The following is a 26,062-nucleotide window of genomic DNA, read 5'->3' on the forward strand; positions in this document are numbered from 1 at the left end:
TAAACCTGTAAAACTGAATAAACCAGTGAACAGAGGACCAGTTGGCCGACTGACACAGCTACTTAGTCAAGGGACCTTGCCATTCCGCCCTGGAAGGACTCACTGACCTCGTGGAGTGAACCCGAAGATTATGAGGATCAGGCTGTCCAGCGCCATTATAAGCCTGATGGTTGACAGCCGTAATCCTCTAAGCAATAGACACTTTAGTGACTAGCCATCAAAAGATCATATGTCTTGCCCCATATGTCTTGCCCCATATGTCTTGCCCCAAATGCAGCAGCTGACTTATAAATTGAATACAAATTAAATAAGACTAACCAAAAACTTAACTAGTGGGGCTGTATAGAGGCCCAGACTTCCTATTAAACTGAAACCTAAACAAGAAGGGGGGTTTAGAGGGGGAGGAGCTAGGACTAGCTAACAGCTTATTTTTTATTGGGTATTTTAATATATAAAAAACCAAAATAAATAAAAATACAAAGATAAATTACATAGTTCCGCATGAAGTTAAAATCCACATTGAGAAGAGAAACCATTTCAACATCTGTAAATATAACAACTTCCATAGATATATTTCTATGGCAGGCAATTGATTCTATTTGGTATCAATTTGTATGAGTATGCTAAGAGATATATTGTAACATGTAGTATAATATGTTGTATGTGGCACCAAACTTCCTATATAGAGAACAAATTAATATTAATATTAAACATTGTCAGGAGGGTACATCTGTAAGGAGAATTGGTTAGTAGTATCTCACATGCTTATACTAGTATTAAATGGAGCACTACACCGTAGCAGCCAGAGCTTTAATTAAATTTTATATTGGATCAAAGACTGCCGCCAGAGAACTAATCGCATACCTCGATTTCGCCCATCTTGACCATATCTTGCAATATTTTGTCATGGTACCTAGGGACTGATAGGTAAATTGTTTGTCCCCCACTGCAGCAGCTAACAGCTTCTTAAAGTGCCACACACCTATCTCACCTGCGCTGTACCACAATGTCCCCGGTGTCCCAAATTAAATGTGGGAGAAAATAGATCTGTGTGACACTGATTTTCTTCATAGTCCTCCCATGTAATGTTCCTGAAGCTTAGTACATGATGTGTATTACTAGTCTACATGTGTGTAATTGTGTTTGTACCAGGTCCTGCAATTCTTGAAGATGTGTTAATCGAAGTGTTCAGGACATTATATACACAGTGCAAAGCAGAGTTGGATCTTCAGACACAAACCCACTTCAGTAAGGACCCTGCACAGCTGAGTAGGTAAGTTATACTGGGCAGAGTTTATTCATCTGATAAAACATTACTAACATTCCACAAACCAGTGTGAAATAATGGAGGGCACTTAATATGCTTTTAGACCTATTCCATTGTTAGGCCCAACAATGTATCTAAAATTATCGAAACATCTATCCCGTGAATGGCTCCATCGGATGTCTTCCTCTTCTGATTTCACAAAAATTTTCCCTGCTACCTAGAGGGAAATACAGAGAAACATTTCTGCGGGAAGAAGGGCCTTACGATTGTTATCTGCCTGCTCGTATATTTTATCATTTCTAATGCAATGTCTTATTCTTTGTGTCCTTTTTGTGTGTCCTTTTGTTTCAACCATTAGGGCTTATTTACAGTTACTAGCAATTCCAGCTACTAAGTGCAACATTCCTATGTGGGAAAACCATTTTGTGCTGCAGGAGAAAAAAATCACAATAGACCTGGACAGTAAATGTGTGTGCAGCATGCTGTATTTACCCTGCATGCTACAAAGTCTGCATTTGCACCATTGCAGCACAACATGGTTTGCTTGACTGTAAATTCTGCACTTGGTCAAAACTTCACCTGTCTTTAAATCAGCCCCATAATGTGCATTTCATTTGTAGCACACAATAATATCAATGCCTCTTGTTTGCTTGTTTGTTTCTGTACAGTAAATTGCGGGAAAACAAAAGGACCGCAGAGCTCATTAAAACAGCCAACCTTTTGTTTAACTCCTTTGAGCCTTACTACATGTGGGATTACATTGCACGCTGGTTTGAAGAATGCTGCCGGTAAGAAAAAGATTTTCTGTTTGCTAAAAACCTGCCAATTTGTTTGGCTTTTTATTTAATACTTCTCAAGTTGCACAAATGATTTATTACAGCACAAGTACTTTTGGTCCTTTGGGCAAGTAATTGTTTGCTAACGCAGCAGTGACAAATGTCCTTTGATTCAGCTGTGGTACAGACTGCATACAACTGATGTTTGCAATTAGTTTTTTGTTTTTTTTCCACTTTAAATGTCATCTATTTTTATACGCCATATACATGGTTTATGGATCAGTTTAATTCACCTCCAGATTAAAGTATTATCAAATGTTTCTGTACTGAAATCGGATATTTGTCAATAAATTTAACGAAGCATTAAATCGCCTTAACAGGGATGTCCCACTGGTGACCCTACTGTTTTCTCTGTAATTAAGGCTCTCAATATGATAAGCTTACAGCACTGGCCAACACATTTCTTGTTTCTGTTACTTCTGCTCTAACTTTCTGCAATAACTGGTTTACCCCTCAAACAATGGTTTTATGTCTTCATATTCCTTATCATCTATGCCAGTCACTAGTCTGGTTTCAATATGCTTTCATCGCTATATGTTTAATACAGCCTGTTTCCAGTCAGAACTGTATATAATTACATTGCAGAGAGTTGCTGATTAAAGCGGTTTCTGATAAATAATGTCCAGCGGTGTGTTGACTTGTTCTTTAAACATTAGCGCTTGCTTGTTTTGGAACCGTTATTGCACTGTCAAGATATGCCTAGGAATTGGTTACCCTGTTTTTTATTGTGATCACATTTTTTCTAGGAGGACACTACACGCAAGGCTTGAGTCTTCATCTAATAACAGCAGTAATCCTAAAGAATTACCACTTATCAATTTCTGCTTGCTAGTGGATTTCTTGCTGGACATAGTGTCTTTGGTAAGATTTTGTGGATTGTAGAAGTTCCCACTTACAAGCATTTCAGCATTTTCATCAAAGGTTGAAATACTGATATAACCTCTGTTAAAATTGATACCTAGAGGTAAATTCATCAAGCTGCGGGTTTGAAAAAGTGGAGATGTTGCCTATAGCAACCAATCAAATTCTAGTTATTCATTTAGTACATTCTACAAAATGACAGCTAGATTCTGGTTGCTATAGGCAACATCTCCACTATTTCAAACCCGCAGCTTGATGAATTTAAGCCCTAGAGTGACAAATATCATCTTAAAGGAAACTATTGGAGAAATAGTAAAAACACAATATCAACTATATATGTGTTTTCAAAACATGAGCTGCTTCTAGATGAGAAAAAGCTGCAGTCTATTAAAGAGGGTGAGCTAATTGCGACTACTGTCACACCGTGTTCCGTATCAGTGCCGTACATTCATGGGAAGTACTGGCGGGAGAGGGACAGCATGCTTAATATGTAATTGTGAATTGCATATTAAGTATGCTGCAGCCTGGAGCGCTAGGACCTGGGGGGCGCAGCGATGGCAGCATTTAAGATTTTTTTAACTTTTTTTTTTTTGCTTTTTTAATCTTGTGCTGTCTCCACGTTGCAGCCCTTTCCCCCTCCTCTTCCATGCTGCTGCCCCACCGCTTCCCCTATCCTCACCTCTGCTCCCTCCCCCCTCCTCACTGACTATCGGGTGTGATGTCATCATCACTTCCTGACAGTGTCAGTGAGGGGCTGAAGTGACAGGAACTGACAGAAGAGGACCTGCTGACAAGAGAAGAAGACAGAAGACAGGTTAGTAAAGACTTGTGTTTATGCAGGGACATAGTGTTCTGGAACTTGGAGAGTGTAATGAGGAGAAGTGTGTGCTAAGGGGGGTGGGAGGGGGCAGTGTGTGCTGAGTGGGGGGGGGGGAGACAGTGTGTGCTGAGTGGGGGGGGGGAGACAGTGTGTGCTGAGTGGGTTGGGGGGGGACAGTGTGTGCTGAGTGGGTTGGGGGACGACGACAGTGTGGGTTGGGGGGGGGCAGTGTGTGCTGAGTGGGTTGGGGGGGGACAGTGTGTGCTGAGTGGGTTGGGGGGGGACAGTGTGTGCTGAGTGGGTTGGGGGACGACGACAGTGTGGGTTGGGGGGGGGCAGTGTGTGCTGAGTGGGTTGGGGGGGGCAGTGTGTGCTGAGTGGGTTGGGGGGGGCAGTGTGTGCTGAGTGGGTTGGGGGGGGCAGTGTGTGGGGTGGGGGGGAGACAGTGTGCGCTGAGTGGAGGGGGGAGACAGTGTGCGCTGAGTGGGGGGGGGGAGACAGTGTGCGCTGAGTGGGTGGGGGGAGACAGTGTGCGCTGAGTGGGTTGGGGGACGACGACAGTGTGGGTTGGGGGGGGCAGTGTGTGCTGAGTGGGTTGGGGGGGCAGTGTGTGGGGTGGGGGGGAGACAGTGTGCGCTGAGTGGAGGGGGGAGACAGTGTGCGCTGAGTGGGGGGGGGAGACAGTGTGCGCTGAGTGGGGGGGGGGGAGACAGTGTGCGCTGAGTGGGGGGGGGGAGACAGTGTGCGCTGAGTGGGGGGGGGACTGTGCGCTGAGTGGGTTGGGGGGTGAGACAGTGTGTGCTGAACGGGGGCAGTGTGTAATAAAAGGGACATTGTGTGCTGAAGGGGCGGGGACAATGTGTGCTAAAGTGGATCAGTGTGTAATAGGGAGATTGTGTGCTGAAGGGGCGGGGACAATGTGTGCTAAAGTGGGTCAGTGTGTAATAGGGGGACAGGGTGTGCTGAAGGAGGGGCATGGTGTAATAAGGGTGGCATTGTGTGTGCTGAGGAGGGGGGGGCATTGTGTGTGCTGAGGAGGGGGGGGGCATTGTGTGTGCTGAGGAGGGGCGGGGACATTGTGTGCTATAGGGGGGTAGCGTGTGCTAAAGGGGGGACAGTGTAATAGGGAAAACAAGGTGTGCTGAAGGAGGGACAGGGTGTGATAAAGGGCACAGTGTATTGAGGGGCAGTGTGATAATGGGTACAGTGATCTAATGGCTGGGGGGAAGAGCAAGTGGAAGGTATGTGGGGAGAGCTAAGGTGAATGATGAATTGTCTGGGGGGAGGGTAGGTTATGAAATAACTTGGGAAGTGGGTGATGAAATTTCCAGGGAAAACAGGAAGGTCGCTGCTGACTGAGAAAATGTCTGCCTGGGGCGGCATGATCTCTGTATTGTGTGATGTTCATGAGGATGCTCTCTAAAGAGTCTAACCATTGAGGGCTTGTAATGTTTGCACGTTTTCAAAACAGAACCCCAACTTTCCAGCAGACAACTAAAGGACAACAAAGCTGTAAGAACAAGCAAGAAAGAACAGCAAGAGCAGGTAAGAGAATCTATCTAAATTTGGTTGCTGGAGAATACTCCTGAATCTTCCTTTAATGATGGGGGGGGGGGGGGGGGGTGCTGGGGGTGTATTAACCTAGGGCAGCCAGAATCCTTAATCAGGCCCTGATGCAATTACACATTTTCCAGATTTTATAGCACCCTCATTTGATGTCCAGCTACATGCTTTTGCTGAACAGCCAGTGATACTACTTCTAAAAATAAAAACTTTGTGTTTTATTCTTATGGATTTGTTTAAAACTGTAGTGTGCGCCTTTATATAACAGACCATCCAAACCACAGAAAAAGATGAATCATTGTGTGGACCATCTTAAATTAATGACAAAAAACTCTGCTAAGCCATTTGCACAGTGCAAATTGATTGTAGGTCTTCAGGCCATGAAAAGAGACGGCAACATACATAATGGACCTATTTTAAAACACACAGATCACCAGTATGCCTTATTTATTAGTATAGATTTTAGCTTATTTCTAACAAAGCAACTTCTTGGCTGTCAACAGAAACATTAATTTGTGATTCCGATGGCATTGTTGATGACATTCTGCTTTACTGCATGTTTTTTTTTTTTTTTTCAGGAACTGCTGCTACAAATCATTTTTATAATGTGTTTTGAAATAATATTGTGATTTATTATGTGCATTGTGCATTGCAAATAACTTCTGAACCTGTTCTTTTCATTCTTTAAATCTTTTGCTTTCCTTTCCCAAGCCTACTAGAAGTATGAGAGTGATTTGTCAGGTACCGTATTTTTCTTTTCCTTCAAACCCATGCTGACACCAACACATTGTATTTTCGCTTTTATTCAAGAAAAGACAAGAAGGGACATTACACTATCAAAAGGAATAGTAGTTAGCTGTGTCCATATTTTAGATACATAAATGGTAATTGTAGTTTATGGTATGGTCATGTTTGTGTGCAAAGCAAACCTTTGCTCAGCTGTTTGGTAGTGATAATGGTTTATACTGCTGTTATTGTGATGTAGTGTTTGCTGGCTAGATTTTGTGTTACCATTGTAGATTGATGCATCTGTTTCATGTTTTGTAAGTAGGTAGCAATCATGGTTAAAGTAATGTAAGGCAGAGCTACCTGTTGCCATAATTTTTATTTCTGTTAGTCTGCATCTTGCAACGTTTGATGTCTAACTTATTAAAATATATAAGTGATAAAGAATACCTGGATATTTTAGAATTAATGGACTATTAGGACTTGACAAATAGCAATATGACTTTACTCCAACAACAACAAACAATCATCTTGCAATGGTCATTATGTTTGTTAAAGCTCCACCAGTATTTCTTAGTAAAAATGAATCCTTCTGTTTTGTAGTATGTGTGCTACATTGCTTAATCTGCTCTACATATAATTCTGGCATCCAGTTTGGTCATTTTAGACACAAATTGCTGCATTTGTTGGCCCTGAACATCCACCAATCCTAAGCATCTTCTGCTTGGGAGCGATGAAATGTCAATCAGGACTGGTGGAAAATAGGTTTTGCTCATGTTCCATCTTGTTTGGCTGCAGGTGTATGCCCAAATTGGTGACAATTCGAGGCTGAGCATCCACATCTGCCTGTGTATGGACAGGTTTACGCTTATTCAAGTACCGAAAAGAAATCTATGTTATGATCGTTGGCCAGAGTTCATCTTGCTATCCCCTATTCTATTGCCTCAGTTAGGAGAATGCTTTACTTTATAATATTTCTGTAACTGTTTCTACAGAATTGTGTTCTATTTCTTTGTGTAGGAGACGTATATTGAAATACAGACAGAACATCTGCCTCAGCTGCTCCTCCGGATGATTTCTGCTCTAACCAGCCATCTTCAAGCTCTGGACCTCAAGGAGTTGACTGATTCACTAAGACTTTGTTCAAAAATCCTCAGCAAGGTCCAACCTCCCCTCTTGTCTGCCGGCACTGGGGGTGCATTTCAACCTCCTGGTAGCCAAAATGGCCCCGGTAAAGAGAGGGAGGACCGGAAGGTAAGACTTGTGACCTTTCAACTAATTTATCAACTACACTGTGTATACAGGTTTTACTGTTTAGTTTATTATTAGTTGTTTTTTTTGTGTTTTATCTTCGTGTCTGTTTATATCCACGTAGTTTGCTGCTCTATTGATTTTGTGGATATGTAGCTGTATGTCTCATATTAATAATTTTGTTCATCTGTTTTGTGCTTCTAATTTGTTTTCTAATCCTGACTTTATTTGCTGTTTAAAAAAACATAAAAAAACAAAAGTGATATACATGATTTATATTAGAGTACATTGTGGTAGTCACGTAAATCAGACTTTTTCCATAATATTGATGCATAACTAAATAAGCACAAACTAGAATTCATCGTACTAGTTTGGAAACAGCCTCCATAATACTGTTATGGAGGCAAATAAAATCATAGCTTCACTGTGCAGTAACACTCTGCTGTTTATTACTGTTCATATCTTCTTTGAAGCAAATCCTTTATATTTTTTTTTTATTTATTTATTTTTAAATGCTTGATTCCACCTCATCTCAGCTTTATGATGCTTTCATAGCTTAAACCTGTATTGAGAAAGCCTCACCGCGTATTCAGAAGTACATTGTGACTGGGAGAGCAGGGCATGAATAGATAAAAATGAGCTAATGTTTTCTAGGCTTTCCACACATCATGCGCCCAATCACAGGGTTGTCTTCCCGTGCAAAATCCAGCTGGAGCCCGTACATTGCATTCCTCAGTATTTGAAATGGTAGGAGAAAAGATTGAAGAATCAGACAGTAAACTATTAGATGCTCTCTGATAGACAGTGTAGCTCCCAAGCTAAAGATGCCAGGTAGGGCATCCCTTATCCAAAGTCATTCTTAGGATCTAAGCATTTTAGATGCTTATAGTTTTATAAAGGCAAAGTTATCCTTTAGCCCTATGAATTAAATGTATGACAAAAGTGTAGTCATCACTGAATGACATTTATTTATTCCTTAGCTGTCCTCTTTCACCTCTGAAAATCCAGGCGATGTTTTTGAAGATGGAGAGAACCCCCCAAGCAGCCGATCTTCTGAGAGTGGCTTTACAGAGTTTGTGCAATACCAGGCAGACAAAGCTGATGATATTGACAGGGAACAGAGTGATGGGCAAGGTACAGCTGGTCTGCCCTTAGGTAGCACTTCATCAGAAACTGAAACCGCATCTACTGTGGGTTCTGAAGAGACAGTTGTGCAGCCGTCCTCCCGGAGTTCACAGGGATCAGCTTCCTGGAGCATAAAGGCAGCACAAAAAACATCAATGCAGTGCTGCCTGGAGTACTTCCAACAGTTCCTCACAAGATTCATTAATTTATACGTTATGCCCAAGAGTCCAACACCTAAAGCTCTTTCAGTCAATCTTCCAGGCGAACCTTCTGGAGGGGAAACAGACAATATTAAATGGGAGCCACCTACACCTGAAAATGCTAAAGAAAAAACAAAAAGCAAGCAAATTGCACCAAAGGAATACCATCCTGCCTTTATTGCTGCCTGCCAGCTATTCCTTGAATGTTCCAGCTTCCCTGTGTACATTGCAGAAGGCAGTCACACTTCAGACATTCACGCAGTGAAGGCAGAAGTCGGTAAGCAACCTGTTGGCATGAACGACATTTTCCCCTTGTAAACATTTATTCGCCAGTCACATAACAGTTTAGCAGCTTTGATATAGGTTTTATATTATTCACATTTCCTTTTTGTTTGCTGTCTGTGTAATGAGCTTGCGTCATTTTCACCACTTTTGTGTTGTGTGCTGCCAACAATTGCTTCTTCATATGATGCCTATGTATTTTCCGGGAAGATTACAATCACCGCCCACATTTGCAGCACTACCTGCAAGTGCTTTGGCTAGGTACACACTGGCCTGTTGTTTACACGAAAAACCTCCAATCAGCTGACATCCGACTGTTTGGTCAGATATCTTGTGAGTGTGTATAGTGACACGATGATCTAAAGTCGTCCCAAAGTGACGATAATCGTTTCATTTGGTTGGTTGTACTGTTTAATATTTTCCAACCGATCATGTAGTGTGTATGCACTCATGGTCACGATCTCCATAGACTTTACAGAGTCGTGCTCTTTTCAGCCGATGCTAGCAATGAATGTCCCGGTGAATAAATGTAGAGAGTGCTATTGAAAGAATAATTCATTTGTTGGTTTTGAGACAGAATGTTTCGTTTGAGAGTCACAGAAGCGAACGAAATTCGTTAGGACATGTGGATAGCTATAACAAGGCAGTTTTAATCAGTGTGACAATAATGAATGAATGAATATTGTGCTGTTATTCTCTGAAGACTAGAGGATCAGATGAAGAGCACAGATCTGAAGGTAAATCGTGTCAGTGTGTATGTATGAATTGTACCTACGACTGAAGGTCCGATCAGTCTGACAATTGTTTGAGATAACAAGTCGGTTGGAAAAATCTTCAGTGTGTACCTAGCCTAAGTGACACTAGTTTCAATTAAAATTGACTGACCCAGGGAAGTTGAGTGGTAACTTTCATATGGAAATGAGGAACTTAAATTAATAGATGGCTTTGACAGGAAAACACTGCCAATTAAAATGCCTGTTAAAAAAAAAAAAAAAGAAAGTACAGATTATAGCAAGGCTTCCTTATTTATTACTTTATGACATGTTAAGGATGACTCTAAGTATTCTTTTTAACTACATAATGTAAAAAGTGTTACTCTTTTTTGCGAAGTATTAATTACAGTGTCCTTACTAATCAACCATATTAATTATGTTAAAACACTACAAACAACTTTAATTGGCTGATAATATGGTTTATCCTTTTAAAGTATGATTGTTTATTTAAAAACTTATAATCAAATATCTATCACTTAGCACCCATGTGATATGCAGCATAGGGAGTGTGTTGCAAGATGATGTCAATGTGACTTACTACACTTACAGTACATACTTTTTTAGAGGCAGCAAGGGTGGCACAGTGTTTAGCATTAGCAGCCTCGCAGCTCTGGGGTCATGAGTTTGATTCCAACCAGCGCCCTAACTGTGTGGAGTTTGTATGTTCTTCCCGTGTTTGAGTGGGCTTTCTCTCAGGACACTGATTTCCTCCCATAGTCTAAAACATACTGGTAGGTTAATTGGCTTCTGCCAAAATGGACCCTAGTTTGTGTGTGGGGGGGAATAGGGAATTTTAGATTTTAAGCTCCAATGGGGCCCAATGTTAATGATTACATATCCTTTGTACAGAGCTGTGTAATATGATTAGCACAATATAATTAAATTATAATAATCACTTCCATTGGATACTCTGTTGTGAAGCTGGGGCCAGTTACATAGTGTGTAGTATTTGTTTAATTTGCAGTATATATTTTCTTTCTGTTTTCCTTAGACTGTGAAAAGGTGCACCCACCCATATGGCTTCAGACTCTGATGAACGTGTGCAGTGTAGCAGTAGACTTCTGCATTCAGAGTGTCGCTATATCTCTAGTGATGGACCTGGTTGGCCTGACACAGTCTGTAGCTGTGGTAGCTGGAGAAAATGCAAATGGTTTGGAAGCTTCTCAACCCTTAAGTCCAAACCAAGGCCGCGTGTCTGTTGTGATTCGACCACCCCTTACTGAAGGCAATTTGCGGTACATGGCAGAGAAGACTGATTTCTTCAAGGTAGGTAGATTTGTTTTTGCAATGGAGTGAGGGAGTGCTAAGCTCGAGCGTACGCAGCAACATCCGAATCGAGCTCCTGGCATCTCAGAGTTTCTTGTTTTTCTGCCATATCTCCTGCACCTGCTATAGGGCTAGTCTAAGTCCTGATTCCTAGTTATGTCAGTCGCGTGTGTATGCTATAACGTGTCTGCAATCAGGAGCAACTGTAACAATGCTGGTTATGTACAGTAGACATTAAGGACAGCCTAATGTTTTTCCAAGGGAAAAATATATATAAAATAAATGTAAAAAAAAATCCATTTATAATCATAAATTGCAATATTATTGACAGCTAACATTAATTGCATAATAGTTTTTTTTTAATCTGTGCATTCTTTTGAGATGTTATATTCCACATAGGTATTACATGTATCCTGCATGTCTTTTCTAGTACAACAGAGTAAAACTACATCCGTGGTCAACACCACAGATGTCTTCAGATCTGTTTCTTGTTGACTTCAGAAGTGGCGAGAGCCGATTTACATACGGTTTATAACAAACTCACAATGCGCTCAATATGCGTGCCTTAATGGCCTAAGCCCATCGTGTTCAAAGTATAATTTTACCTTACAGGGAATGATTGTGTTTTCTGTGCTGTTAAATATTGTTCAGTGTCTTCATATTTTACAATAATATCAATCTTTGTTTTATTGATCCAAAATCATTCTGTGTACACTCTCATTCCATCCAGCAGACCCCTTTGGCATGATAGCCATATATGTGTGGCAGCAGTCTCCTGAAATTGACTTGTATTGAGAGTGGAAGACTTTTCATTCAATGCAGTAGATGAAATGAGTCTGCTCCCAATTGAATGAATGAATGCTGCTACCATCTAGACAAAGTGACACATCTTATATAATTGCATCAGATCCAGAGTATGCTATTTACAATCATTGCTCAAAGGTGCAAATCTGCACTAAAAGAGCAACCAATAAATAATTTGCTGTTATTTGTCTAGTGCAAGCTAGCCTTACTGGCTACTATGATTTTAGTGCAGATTTGCAGTTTAAATGGTGTTAGTAAGTAACCCCCAGAGATTTTGAAAAGGTCCTCATAAAGATCTCTTTACTGATGTAATAGTCTGCAGGAATGGAGGGATTTGTGATGAACATCTTTAAAGGATAATTCCATTTGTAAGTAATAACTGTAATAAAAATTATTTCAACAATAATAAAACAAACACAGACACCTTTTTGGGCAAATATTAGGATTTTTATACTCACCGTAATATTCCTTTCTCATAGTATAGTAGGTGGTCCCAGGGAGACCAGCCACTTAAACAGTTAAATCTGTTAGTGTATCTCCACCCCTGCTATAACCCTCCCACAGAAAGGATACTCAGTTTAGTTTTAGTGCCCTCAGGAGTCAGGTATGTCTTCCAGGGCAACTGCCCTGGATTTTATTTTTTACAGGTTTATTTATTTTATTTTATTTATTTTTTATTTTAGGGGGGAACTTTGCTGAGCTCAGGGTTTCCTCCCTGGGTAGTGGACAGCCTACGGCCTTCCTCCACCCCAGGTCCCTGAGCCGGGGTGACTCAACTTCGAAACTTTAATCAGTGGAAGATGTGAAATCCACAGATATTCTGGTGACAAGCCTGCCTTTTTTTCTAAAGTTGTTTGTCATTTCCATTTGAATCAGAAAATTGTAGTTCCTGCCTTCTCTGAGTTCTCGTCTTTCAATCAGTCCTTGTTACTTGTGGATGAGGTCAGGGCCCTCAGGCGCTATGTATACCACACTGCGGGACTTTACGAAACCACAGATCTTTGTGCTGTATGATGCACACAAACGCGGTTGTCCAGACTCCAAGGTGTGTCTAGCTCGATGGATCACTTTCACCATCAATTTGGCTTACATGAGGTCAGCTAGACTGGTGCTGGGAGGTTTGTCAGATTATTCGACCAGGGCTGTGGGTGGGCGGTGTGTCACAGAGCTTCAGCTCATGGAGAAACAGCTGTGCCGGGTAGCTACGTGGTTCTCTGTCCACACCTTTGTGAAACTTTACAGGTTGCAGGGCTTTGCATCCGAGGACGCCAGCTTAAGGGTTTTGCGTGCAGCAGTGTTAAAGCAGTCTCTTCCTCAGGGGCAGCTCACCGTAAAATCCCTTTCTCATAGTCTATTGGGGGATTCTGCGTGCCCACCCTGGCTCTGTAATGTTTGTTGGGTTGATTGTGTTTGTTGTTTGGTTAACCCTTTTTTCGGCCCTCCTTAGGGCTTTATTAGACATAAACTGAGTACTCCTTCCTGTGGGAGGAGTATAGTAGGGATGGAGCTACACACAGTTTTAAACGTTTGAGTGCCTTGACTCCCTGGACAACCTACATCTAGCAGTGTCCCCTCAATGGACTATAAGAGAGGGATTTTAGGGCGAGTACAAACATTCTATTATTTGCGATAAAGGTGTCTGTGTTTTTGTTTTATTATTGTAAACACAGAAATACCTTTTTACCTTAAAATTGAGTTTGAAGTGTGATTGGGCAAGCCAGACAGTCTTTTAGGCTGTTACCCGCATCAACCAAACATAACAATATTACTCCGCAGGAGGGTAGAGAGGGTCCTGCTTGTGAGAGTTTGTAGCCTAGAGGGAGAGGACAGTGCTGAGACAATAGGACCTAGTTGGACAAAATGTGGGCCTGGAACTGGATGTGATAAAACATGTAGAGGAGGTAGTATCAGATGGGAGTAAGATAGGCTATAGTGAAAAGGTGGGTTTTGAGAGAGAAATTGAAGGTTGGGACAGATTATGATCAGGCAGGATAGAGAGTTCCATAAGTGGGGAGCAGCACAGGAAAAGTCTTGAAGGTGGGAGTGAAGGGTGGTTACCAGAAAGGAGGAATGGTGTAGATGCTGTAGATCAAAGGCAGATCGCAGAGGATGAGAGAGAGTATATATCGTGATGAGGTCAAAGATGTATGAAGAGCAGGAGTTGGTGAGGATGAGAAGCTTAAATTGAACTCTGGCGCAAATTGTAAGCCATTGTAGGGATTTGCAAAGTGATGCTGCAGATGTGGATTGTCTAGAGAGGAAGATCAGTCTTGCTGCGGCATTTAGTACAGATTGTAGAGAAGAGACAGTGAAGGGAAGGCCAGATAGCAGGAGGTTGCTGTAGTCAAGGTGGGAGATAGTGAGAGAATGGATTAGGATTTTCTTAACGTCTTGCGTGTGAAAGGTGTGTATTCTGGCAGGAGACAAGACAGTGCAAGGGCCTAGAGACAAGACAGTGCAAGGGCCTAGCGCATAAAGTGAAGCTGAGGGCACAATGAACCACGATTCCAAGGCAGCATACTTGGGGAACAGGGAAGATAGTGATATTGTCAACTGTGAAAGTTGAAACACTAGAAGGGGGAAGATGAGCTCCATCTTGGGCATATAGCACTTTAGGTAGCGTTGGGACATCCAGCTGGAGATGTCAGAGAAGCAGTTGGACACATGGAATAATAGAGGAGGAGAGAGGTCAGGGGAGGAGAGGTAGACTTGTTTTGTCGTCATTATAGAGGTGGTAGCATATAAGTTCACAGAGAGAAGACGTATAAAGGAGGGAAATGCAGAATGCATGGATTTAAAAAAAAAGCTTATTCCATACACAAGCATGTAAAATGTTTTCCTCTCTTTGGTAAATCAGTGATTCATCTTACGTTGCATCTCTGTTTCAGCGTGGTTAAAATATGTATTTACATTGGAGGTAATAACATTTAGTGCACGATACCTTGCTACTAAAGCAGTATATGTGTGACATAACTCGTGTGCAGGACTTCTGTACACATCATGTGAAATGTTGATAATAATTAAGTACCTCATTTGTGAAGGTTGACATTTTTATCATATTTGGCTGTTTTTTGTTTCTTCCCACCGTTTGAAGAATGTAGCCATGACACTGTGGGAACAGCTAGGAGACCGGACCCCACAGCACCATCAAAGAAGTGTGGAACTGTTCTATCAGCTACACAATCTGGTCCCATCCTCTAGTATCTGCGAGGATGTCATTAGCCAGCAGCTGACACACAAGGACAAGGTAATGATAGATCTACTGCAGTGATAACACAAGATTTAAAAAAAGGCATTTGGGACATGGATTATTAAACTCTATCCTGCAGGATAAACCCTACTTATTGTACCGTGTAATTAACTCAGGGAATTAGTATTTGGACCCCAATGAAAACCTGAACACGACTAACCAATTCCCAAAAGATCTTCCTGACTTTTACACATTGGAAGATCTGAGTATGACCATGTGATGGCCAACATGGGGGTAAATGTAACAAGTACTGTTTTACACCGACGTTGTGTGGGACTATCGATGCAAGTTCATATGTGTTCAGTGTATATAGGATTTTTACACGGTGAGAACATACAAACTCCTCACAGATAAGGCCATGGTTGGGAATTGAATTCATGACCCCAGTGCTGTAAGGCAGAAGTGCTAACCACTGAGCCACCATGCTGCCTATAATGTAGTGTTGCATACTAACTGACTGCTAATCGGTTTGATTATTAATAAGTGTTAATTTGTCACAGAAAATTAGGATGGAAGCCCATGGGAGATTTGCAGTCTTGTGGCACCTTACCAGAGACCTTCATGTCAACAAATCTTCATCCTACGGTCGTACATTTGACAGGTTTGCCATATTTGCCAACGTTTTCTGGGGATGATTTTGGTGTCCACATGATTAATTGAGATGAAGTTATTGTATTTTTACATCATGGTGAAATAAACCTTTAGGGAACCTTCAGGCAAGTTCCATAGTTAACCACATTTTGATGTTATATTTATTGATAATTATTTGGATTTTCTATAGTAGTTTTCTTGAGTTTAAACTTTGAGTTATTGCAGCATATTCGCACATCACTTTTGCTTGAAACTTTATTGCCTAACAGGATTGTTAATAAAACACTATACTCTCTAGCTAGTGTGAAACTTTGGAGCATTCCTTATTTTATTTATTTTTGTTACTCTGTGACTCCTTTAATCAGATTAGGAAAATTTGACGTTGAAACGGAAGGCACTAAACTAAGCTTATTTTTCTTGCTGCTTTTCTAGCTGTAATACTGGGGTCAAACACCTAATTTTTTGTTGCCAAACAAATGCTTTGCTGCTCGGTCACATCATTTTACACCCAAGACTTCCATATTACCATTCCATTATATGTAAAGAGTGTGTCAATCAAAATAGTGATTTGGTTACATCCATTGTAGATTCTGAAATGACAGCAGACATATTATGCAGCGTATGCACATTATAGAACAGTTTTAGAATTATTGTGCTTTAATCGTATAATTGCAATGCACGTTTTACTTAACTTCAGTCCGATACTTTTGAATGGATATTTTCTTACTGAAAGCAATTATCAATCATTCTGGCTTCTGCATTTGAATGCATTATATCGATCATCACTCACACACATCCTTTCTTTAACCATTGAATTAAAAAATGAACATATTTAATAATCGGCTTGTAACGACCAGCCAGCGTGTTTTTTTATGCCAGTGTTCTAGTTTATTGTCACAAGGAAAACAGTAAAATAGCAGCTTTTAATGCAGAATAGTATTGTTATAATGATGTCTTCGATGTTCTGCAAGCACATCGGCAAAAAGGCTGAGCTTTTCTTGCCAAAAAAGCTTCATAAGTCACCCACCAATCACAAATTGCTAATTGTGGTGGTGGCAGGTGTATCACTTCGACTATGTGATGATATCTATCTGGCACGTTTTAAATTACTTCTCTACAATTGCAGGTCATTGTTCATTATGCTGGACAGTCTGAATAGCTTAGATGGTTGCACTTCATCTGTCGGTCAAGCCTGGTTGCATCAAGTGCTTCAAAGACATGACATAGCAAGAGTCCTTGAACCTCTTCTTCTCCTGCTCCTTCATCCAAAAACTCAGCGAATATCTGTGCAGCGAGTACAGGCTGAGAGACACTTGAGTAAATCCATCCGACACTTGGAAGAAAATAGGAAAATGTTTACTAAGACATGTAACGGTAGTGATGGTATGTATGTAGTACCTAATGTGTAATGCTAGTTACATTATGTGTCTTTCTGTTATTATTTACACATGCTATATTTTGGGTGCTTATTGTTGATTCACTGATTAGCTTATAATGTATTATGTTTGACATACACCTCATGTTTTAATATGTTATGTAGTCCCCAACTTACCATTGGTTTATAAAATGTGAAAAAGAAAGATTTAAGAAAGTGGAAAATCAAAATGACCTTTTACTATGCATCCCTGCATTATACCTTATATAAAGTACAAGTATCTGGTATACCTATACTCAGGAGAACTAGACAATATATTTTCTGGTTAATCATAGGACGAATCCTAGAAATGTTTTTTTTTTCTTTTCGAATTTTGGATCAATCATGAAGTGGTTATTGTGACTATAATTTAGTGTATGCAGGCTGGTGTGATTTGAAAGTTGTGGAAATATAGTGATTTATAAAACATTTTCTTCTTCTTTACATACATGCAGCATTCTCCAGCACACAGATCTGTCCTGGGACAGCAACAGCTAAACAAGTTCTTATGGATGAAATGGAGAACTTTAGCCTTACCGTGAATCCATTGAGTGACAGACTTTCCCTTCTGAGCACCAGCAGTGAGACCATCCCAATGGGGGTATCAGACTTTGAGCTTCCAGACCAGCAGATGGAGATTCTGCAGAGCTCAGACTCTGGATGTTCTCAGTCTTCAGTTGGAGATGAGGTGGATGCAGAGAGTTTAACTATTCAAGATAACGGTCTGAATCCGAGTGAGGACACTGTTGATGAGATAGTTCAACAAGTTATTTCCGACTTGATTTGCACTGTTCTTGGAAATGTTGGGGAAGATCATGAATTAAATTGCTCATATGTTGATCATGTAGACACATTTAACAAGATAAGTATATGCAGTTCAGCAGTAGATGCAACTGGTAATGAGAATGAAGGAACTCAAGGGAATGGAAATAACCTTTCACTCAGAGACCCACCTAACTTCCTGTCTGTGTCTGCTGAGGTTGGCATTGAAAGTTTGGCAAATGTTATCTCCAGGAACTTATCTTCTCCCTCGATCATGCATCAGCAGAACCCCACAGATTTCAATTTTGATATGATGGGGCACCACAAGAAAAGGAGTCACAGTAGCATTCAGTTTAATTTCAAAGGGAAGGGAGCAGAAAGGGACACAAATAGCAAAGAAGGGGGAAAACCAACTGGAACAAAACCGAAAGTTAAAATGCCCAGAAGGAAAGATGATGACAAGAAAAAAGCCCAAAATGAGAAATTGAAGCAGACCAATGTTTTCTTCAGCGACGGATTAGATTTGGAGAACTGGTACAGTTGTGGAGAAGGAGAGATCTCAGAAATTGAAAGTGATGTGGGTTCTCCTGGTATACGGAAATCTCCACATTTTAATATCCATCCTCTTTACCAGCATGTGCTTTTATACCTCCAGCTCTACGACTCCTCGCGGACATTGTATGCTTTATCTTCTATAAAAGCCATATTAAAAACATGTCCAACAGTGTTTGTCAGTGCTATCTCCACTACCAGTGTTAATAATGCATACACCCCTCAGCTATCTTTGCTCCAAAATCTTTTGGCAAGGCATCGGATCTCTGTGATGGGAAAAGATTTTTATAGCAATATCCCGCTGGACTCAAACCACAATTTTCGGAGTTCCATGTATATAGAAATACTTATTTCTCTATGTTTGTATTTCATGAGAAGCCACTACCCCACTCATGTTAAAGTGTCACAGCAAGATCTCATAGGCAACCGCAACATGCAGATGATGAGCATTGAAATCCTAACCTTGTTGTTTACTGAATTGGCAAAAGTCATAGAGAGCTCAGCTAAGGGCTTTGCCAGCTTTATTTCAGATATGTTGTCCAAGTGCAAGGTTCAGAAAGTGATTCTCCACTGTTTACTATCTTCAATCTTCAGTGCTCAGAAGTGGCACAATGAACGCATGGCTGAGAAGAATATAATGGCCATTGAAGAAGGCTTGTCTGAGGACAGTCTCATTAACTTTTCAGAAGATGAATTGGACAATGGCAGTACATTACAGTCCCAGCTATTAAAAGTTCTTCAGGGTCTTATTGTTCTTGAGCATTGTGTGTTGACCATTCCAGAAGACAATGAATCGGGTTTTGATTTTGTCATCACTGATCTAGAGCACATCAATCCTCAGCAGCCAATGACCTCCCTCCAGTATATGCACTCCCAGCCAATCACATGCCAGGGAATGTTTCTCTGTGCTGTGATCAGGGCTTTACACCAGCATTACACCTGTAAAATGCACCCTCAATGGATTGGCCTTATCACATCCACATTACCTTACATGGGGAAAGTCCTGCAGAAAGTAGTTGTTTCAGTGACATTACAGCTTTGTAAAAATCTTGATAACTTAATTCAGCAATACAAGTATGAAACAGGATTATGTGATAAAAGGTAGGTTATTCTTGTCACGTTGGTTGTAGCTGCAGGTTTTTTTCTATCGGTGCTGTTGCTGTAAGAGGTTAACCTTATTGTGTATTTCAGGCCTCTGTGGATGGCATCCTTCATCCCACCAGACATGATCCTGACTCTACTAGAAGGCATTACAACAATCATTCACTACTGTCTGCTTGATCCCTCAGCTCAGTACCACCAGGTAAATTGACAAAGTATGATGAGGATTGTCTTTGCAACCCCTGATACCACGATGGCAAAAAGCCCAAAAAACGTTTTAAATGAACCTACAATTAAACAACTATATTTTCAGTAAAATAATATTTGCCCATCTGTGAAAACAACAAATGAGCCCTGAAGATCTCCTCTGCAGAAGCCTTGTAAATATGCATTCCTAGAAACAGGGATATGGTGTTGATGCAGTCATTTTCTTATGTCCTTGTGATTGACTGCCTTCTGCACAAGCACTGTTGTTGCAGTGGAGTAAAAAAAAATGGCAGCAAGGTCAGTGGATCCCCACAGTGGAGAAGGTGATTGAAGGTCAGGTTGACTTGGTGGTTGTTTCGTTTAGATGTACAAGTGTTTGACAATTATATTCAATTGCTAGAAAAAGTCCTCCTGCACTTTTTCTCTGAATATATGTCATTTCTTGTTGACAATATGTGTAAATAAGCTCGTTGTGCTGTTATATGCTTATTTTATATCCGACTATATTTTTTTTTTTTTGTTAACCATCCATCAGGTATATTCATCCTATGGACAGAAAAATTCCTAGGCTATAAAATAGACTAGAGTTGTACTCCCAATATGTATATTTATATTTTATAGTAATAAAGAATGTCAGCCTATAAAATATGAGGGTGCCATCTCTCATGGAGAACTGGAACAGAGAAACAAACGATAAAGAAGCGCCACTCTAGATGCTAAAAGACTAAAGATATATAATGTACAATACATTTGGCAGAAAACACACAAGGCTCCTAGATAAAACATGAATATATTTAATACAATAACTATAAATAAAGAATAACTTCATCTTTAATGTAAAAGGAAATTAAAAAAAAATAGACAGCAATTAAAGATCCGAAAATTGAGACTATCTCACTCAAGAATAGTAAAATTGTGGATAAAATACTATGGCAAATGGGATATCCAGATTAGTCTCACACAATCATGTGATGTGTCTAATTTACAAACAATAGTTGCCATATAACATAGCAAAGGATATATTAACCTGCTGATGGTATATGTGCAGGTAAAATCCAATTTCTTCAGAACAATAAAATGTGCAATCACATACATTTTTAAAACCTTGAGCACTTTTAAGATCCTCTAGTAAGATGAGCAGGAAACGTTATAGAATAGTAATAATAGAGGAGGTGAGAGGCCAGTTCACCTCACTCTCCATAGTACAGGCGCCGGTTAAATAGTGAGATCCGTCACGAAGCTGTAGATGAACAACTACCTAGCGGAAAAGTGCTCCCCCTTTGGTAACAGCTCACTGGTCCTTGCACTGCTTATTTCCTTAAACAGCTGCCACAATTACACCGTGTCCTCCACAATGATTAAAATAACGATCCGCTCTCTGTTAGATTAGATCCCAGCTGCATCAATTACTTGTGCTGTCGCTATTGTGAGTGAAAAATCTAAAGTCTAAAAGTAAGTGGAATCGCTGACTCCCCTTCAAAAATATCTTCACTGCTGGTCTTACTAGAGGATCCCAAAAGTGCTCAAGATATTGCAACGTTATATGATTTGATTTGCGCGTTTTATTGTTCTAAAAAATGTGGATTTAACTTGGAACGTTTACCATCAGCAGATTACTGTATCCTATATTCACCCTATGCCTTATCCTCTTTCTTCAAACAGTTTGTAGCAGCACCTTGTTTATTTATGTGATTTACATTAATGTGTCCTAATTTCCACAAGGTTTTGTTTTTAGTAAATGATTACAAACTTTGAATCAGGACAAATGAAGTGAATGATTTTAAATCTGTACAATTTCCTGTTTCCAAGTTATATGTTTTACACTTTCTTATCTGGTAGCTTATGGTCAATGTAGATCAGAAACATTTACTAGAAGCACGCAGTGGAATCCTGTCTATACTTCATTTGATAATGTCATCAGTCACTCTGCTGTGGAGCATCCTTCATCAAGCTGACACTTCTGATAAAAACTGCACAGCCGCCGCTGCCTCAGTTACTTCAATCAATCTTGGCTCAACAAAGGTAATACAAAACAGATTAATGTACCTGATTATTTTATTTTCTATATTTTTGTGTGTTTCCAATAATAAAGTGATATATGGAATGTACTTCTGCTATGTAATCTCCAGGAACTTTTCTCAGCATATTATAACTCACCGAGGAGATCCGTGACCATAGAAATGGGTTTTCTTCATAGATCCTGATCTCTGAGGTGACTTCTAATATCTGCATTAACTGCAGTACGGGTCTGTTTATGCTTACAGTACCGAAGTCATGGCCATTGGAACTCACAGATTATAAGCAATGACACCAGAATTCACATATATATATATATATATATATATATATATATATATATATATATATATATATATATATATATATATATGTATATGTATGTATGTGTGTATAAATATGTATGTAATATAAATATTTGGATACAAATTTCTACAGAAGGTTTTCATTACTTGGTGTAACAATGACTGCTTCAAACAGCAGTTGAACAGCCAATTTGAAGCAACACCTTTGTCCTTAAAATTATCATCCTCTCTCTATTACTCCCCATTCCCAACTGTATGTAGAAGTGTATTGCATTATTATTAAACCTTTCATTAAAGGGTGAATGGGAGGGAGAAGAAGGGACCTCCGAGGACCAATCATGCGTGTAAACATACTCGCTGTCTCTCTCAGAAATGCCGTTACCCAAAGAACATAAGTTGTTAGATGTATGAACTTTGTGGTATCAATCACCTGTTTATATGAAACAATCTTGTGTCCGTTTGATAGGAACCCCATATATATTACTACTTTGTGGTGTTTGTGGGCCTGTTCTGTCCACTATCTAACTCTTAATCTGTGGTTTCCTGCTTTCCTCTATTCTCCACTTTACATCATGTTACTACTCTCACATAGTCACATATGCAGATAAGTTTGGCCTCCCAAATCATCAACGAACTCATTTCCTTAAGTATTATGTGCTGCTGTGAGCATTCTGATTATCTGATTCGCTGCAGGTTGTTTTTTTCCACCTATTTCAAAACTTTGGATACATGGGCAAGCATATGATGAAGGATAGCAAAGAGGTATTCTGACCTTAATCAAATGCACCTTTAAAAAAAAAATCATTTTTTTATTTCGTGCAAGTGTATATAAGGCTTCTATGTATCCTCCATTTCTGCTCTGTCATCAATGTGAATGACAGAGCTGAGTAATTGGTGCTGCTACATAAACAAACTATAATAATAAAACAATATTATGTTCATTGCTTATGTGGAGTTGTTTGTTATCCCCATGTTTGCATGGGTTTTCTTCAGGTGCACTTCTGCTCCACAGGAGGTTTGTGTCCTCTTTGTACTTGCCTTAGGACACCTGCGTTACGGTTTGACAGGTGTACCGACCCAGTCAAACTCCCCACCTGCCACTGTCCTCAGAGCAGGTCCAACAGTCCAAAAACATAGAGTTTTATTTAATTAGTTGCTGACAAAATGAACCCTAGTTTGTTTGTGGTTTAGATAATTTAGACTGTAGGGCAGGGACTGATGTGAATGATTAAACCATCTCTGTAAAACTCTGCATAAAATGGTTACACTATAGAAATAAACAATGGTAGTTAAATAAATGCCTAGAGATTACTTATTTAAAATTGACAGTGTTTCCATTCAAGATGTAAGTTTTGGAAATGTTGTTTTTCTATCATCCAATCTAGAGGATACTGCTACCATGGAATATAAAGCTGGTTCCAAGAGCTGGGCACTTAGAAGTTAAGAATCTAAAGACTTAATCTCCTCCCCGCTATATCCCCTGACCACCTATCTCCCTCCAGTTTTAGATAAGTGTCCAAGGAGTTGAGTGCTACGACAGCTGCATTGACTTTATTTATTTATTTTTTTCTAGTTTGGAGTGTTTTTTTCTATTTTTTCTTTATTTGTTAGGTTGCAGCTGCTACTGCAGCTTAGACTGTGGAGTGCCAGTGTATTGGGAGGAGGCTGAGCCGCATCAGGCTGCACACCTCTCTCCTGATCCTCAATCTGATAGGAGAAGTCTCTAATAATATGGATCCCTCCTTACTGATTGCAAAACAGCGAAGGAGGGTTCCCATTGGTACCAGCGATTAAAGGCACTGATTATTATTATTATTATCATTTATTTGTTGGGCGCCACAGGGTTTTCGCAGCGCCTTACATAATACGAACAGTAGACCATACAGGGTAAAACATCACAGAACAATAAACACTAAGTACCAATGCTTCGGAAACTCCGGGCAGACATATGGAGTGAGGGCGGAGCAGAAGAGTCGGTATGGCGGCCTCGCTCTGGAGCTGCGAGAGGATAAATATTTTAAATCCCCCACTCTTTGAGCTATGGAGGGAGATTTAGCAGCATCTCTGAGAGTGGTTTAGGTCAGGTTACCTCCCTTCTTGTAATGGCTGACGCTGCTAGGAAAAGGAGAGCTAGCTGGAAATATGTCCAATTGACAGATGGCTCTCACTGGACTGGACCCATGGAGAAGAAGAATAACCCTGCTTTTACTGCATCCTCCTTGGTGGGCTCTACCTCAGAAAGGCAAAGACCACCAGAATTCTTCCTCACTGACACACATTTCTGTCAAACTGTGAACAACTTATCAGGTTGTCAAAAATAATCTCCCACATGACCTTTCTGTCTAGCTGGGGAAAACAATGCCCGCGTTTGGAACTGATCGCGATAGATGGTGCACTGCTAAGGTTACTCTCCAGAATTCCTTTCAAAAAGGCTTCGCTCTGGGGTTTGTTCCTCTGTCTTTATTTGTGAAGAATTGTGTGTATGTGGGAGATTGCTAGATGTCCCCGGTAGACTTAGGACTTTTGCCAGGTGAATCAGTGTTTCTTTTCAACAGGTTTATACTATTTCTTGGACACCGGTTTCATAAATATATCCACTATGTCTACCAGATCCAGGAATGCTTCCTGTGGGTGGCACAGAAGAGTGCCTCAGCAAGCATATGAAAAGTATTGCGCACAGCTTTGTCTGAGCATACCTGCCTCTAGGGACAGCTTTAGAAAGTTCTCATGTTAACAGTGTCCCCCAGAGTGAACGATGGAGAAAAGAGGATTTTTGTATTTGTATTTAATCCATTTTTCTTATTCCATCTTGGGGCCACTGTGTTTAAAACCCTTTACGCTCACTGGCTCAGTTCCTGAATGTTTATTGAAGTGGGGATTGTTATGTTCCTGATATTCCTGTTTCCTCCCATCTGTTGAGGCTTTGACAGTTAAATACTGGAGGGAGATTCGGTGGTCAGGGGATATAGAGTGGAGGACCTGTAGTCTTGAGATTAACTCATAAGTGCCCAGCCCCGGAAACCAGCTTTTACACCGTGGTAGCAATGTCCCCCAGATGGAATGGATTTAATGTAAGTAGAAAAATCCTCTTTTCCTTATTATTACACAACACTATATGGCATGATATTGTTACCCATGTTGTATTTTCAAGCTTCGGTCTTATAAAAGCAAATCGTTCTACACTTCTCATGGTGTGTGCTCCAATTTTATCCATCTGTGGATATCTTCCCATTTACATGTCAGTTGCTGTGTTATTTTACAGTAGTGTGATTCTTCAAAGTCATCAATCTAGTTATCATAAAACATTATCTTCTCCTAGACTGCCATGATTGTTGTGGTCACCTCATTATAGTTTGTTTTTAAATAGCAACTGTTTAAGTTGGATACATCCCTGGCAACAATGTTTTAAGAGCTCTCCAAGTTCATTGGCTAATAAGTTTGCCATGTTTGCAAACTGACAGCTCATCCAATTTGAGTGCTGTGTGTTGATTTTATGAGCATAATTAGATGAAACCATGTCAGAATATTGCTTTAATAGCTTATTCAGTGCCAGTATGTTTTGTGAGTGTAGAAAAACCATGAGAATGTTGTAGATGAGAGCAGAGGTCATTACATTCAGGCCATAACCTGAGGTGAAGGGTTTAAATAGGTTTACTTGACATTTACAGTAAGTAGTTTTGCATTGCTTTTATTTTGGATATTAATGCTCAGATGTATTTGTTAAATATTCCTGCACACAATAGTTAATACTGCTGGTACAAATTAAGTAATGTAAAACAGGACAGGAAAGCAAGTAGGGTCACATTTCATAATGTAATGCTATTTTTGATTACCAGAACCTGAGGCAGCAGATTCTGGAGCTGCTGGGCCCCATATCCATGAATCACGGAGTGCATTTTATGGCAGCTATTGCATTTGTGTGGAATGAAAGAAGACAGAACAAAAACTCTGCACGCACAAAGGTAATATATTCATTGTACTGCAGGGATTGGCAAATGTTGAATGCTCACATGTGCAGAAGCTGGCATAAGTTTTTGCCTCATATACATATCTGGGTATCAAGCAAATATGAAGACCTGTCTGGGTACTA

General features: G+C 40.2%; 1 protein-coding gene across 2 annotated transcripts in view; it reads left to right on the forward strand.

Moving 5' to 3' along the window:
* DOP1A (DOP1 leucine zipper like protein A) overlaps nucleotides 1–26,062 on the forward strand; it is a 78,694-nt gene that overhangs the window by 32,646 nt on the left and 19,986 nt on the right. For both annotated transcript variants that reach the window (XM_075202704.1, XM_075202705.1), the window contains exons 10-22: nucleotides 1,153–1,273; nucleotides 1,936–2,055; nucleotides 2,850–2,964; nucleotides 7,094–7,327; nucleotides 8,305–8,926; nucleotides 10,696–10,970; nucleotides 14,869–15,021; nucleotides 15,525–15,625; nucleotides 16,742–16,998; nucleotides 17,485–19,444; nucleotides 19,535–19,646; nucleotides 21,491–21,673; nucleotides 25,809–25,934. In XM_075202704.1, the coding sequence (XP_075058805.1) occupies nucleotides 1,153–1,273; nucleotides 1,936–2,055; nucleotides 2,850–2,964; nucleotides 7,094–7,327; nucleotides 8,305–8,926; nucleotides 10,696–10,970; nucleotides 14,869–15,021; nucleotides 15,525–15,625; nucleotides 16,742–16,998; nucleotides 17,485–19,444; nucleotides 19,535–19,646; nucleotides 21,491–21,673; nucleotides 25,809–25,934 (4,379 nt within the window). The remainder of the gene's footprint in view (nucleotides 1–1,152; nucleotides 1,274–1,935; nucleotides 2,056–2,849; nucleotides 2,965–7,093; nucleotides 7,328–8,304; nucleotides 8,927–10,695; nucleotides 10,971–14,868; nucleotides 15,022–15,524; nucleotides 15,626–16,741; nucleotides 16,999–17,484; nucleotides 19,445–19,534; nucleotides 19,647–21,490; nucleotides 21,674–25,808; nucleotides 25,935–26,062) is intronic.

This window comes from Mixophyes fleayi, chromosome 3 (genome assembly GCF_038048845.1).
Source record: "Mixophyes fleayi isolate aMixFle1 chromosome 3, aMixFle1.hap1, whole genome shotgun sequence".
NCBI lineage: Eukaryota > Metazoa > Chordata > Amphibia > Anura > Limnodynastidae > Mixophyes > Mixophyes fleayi.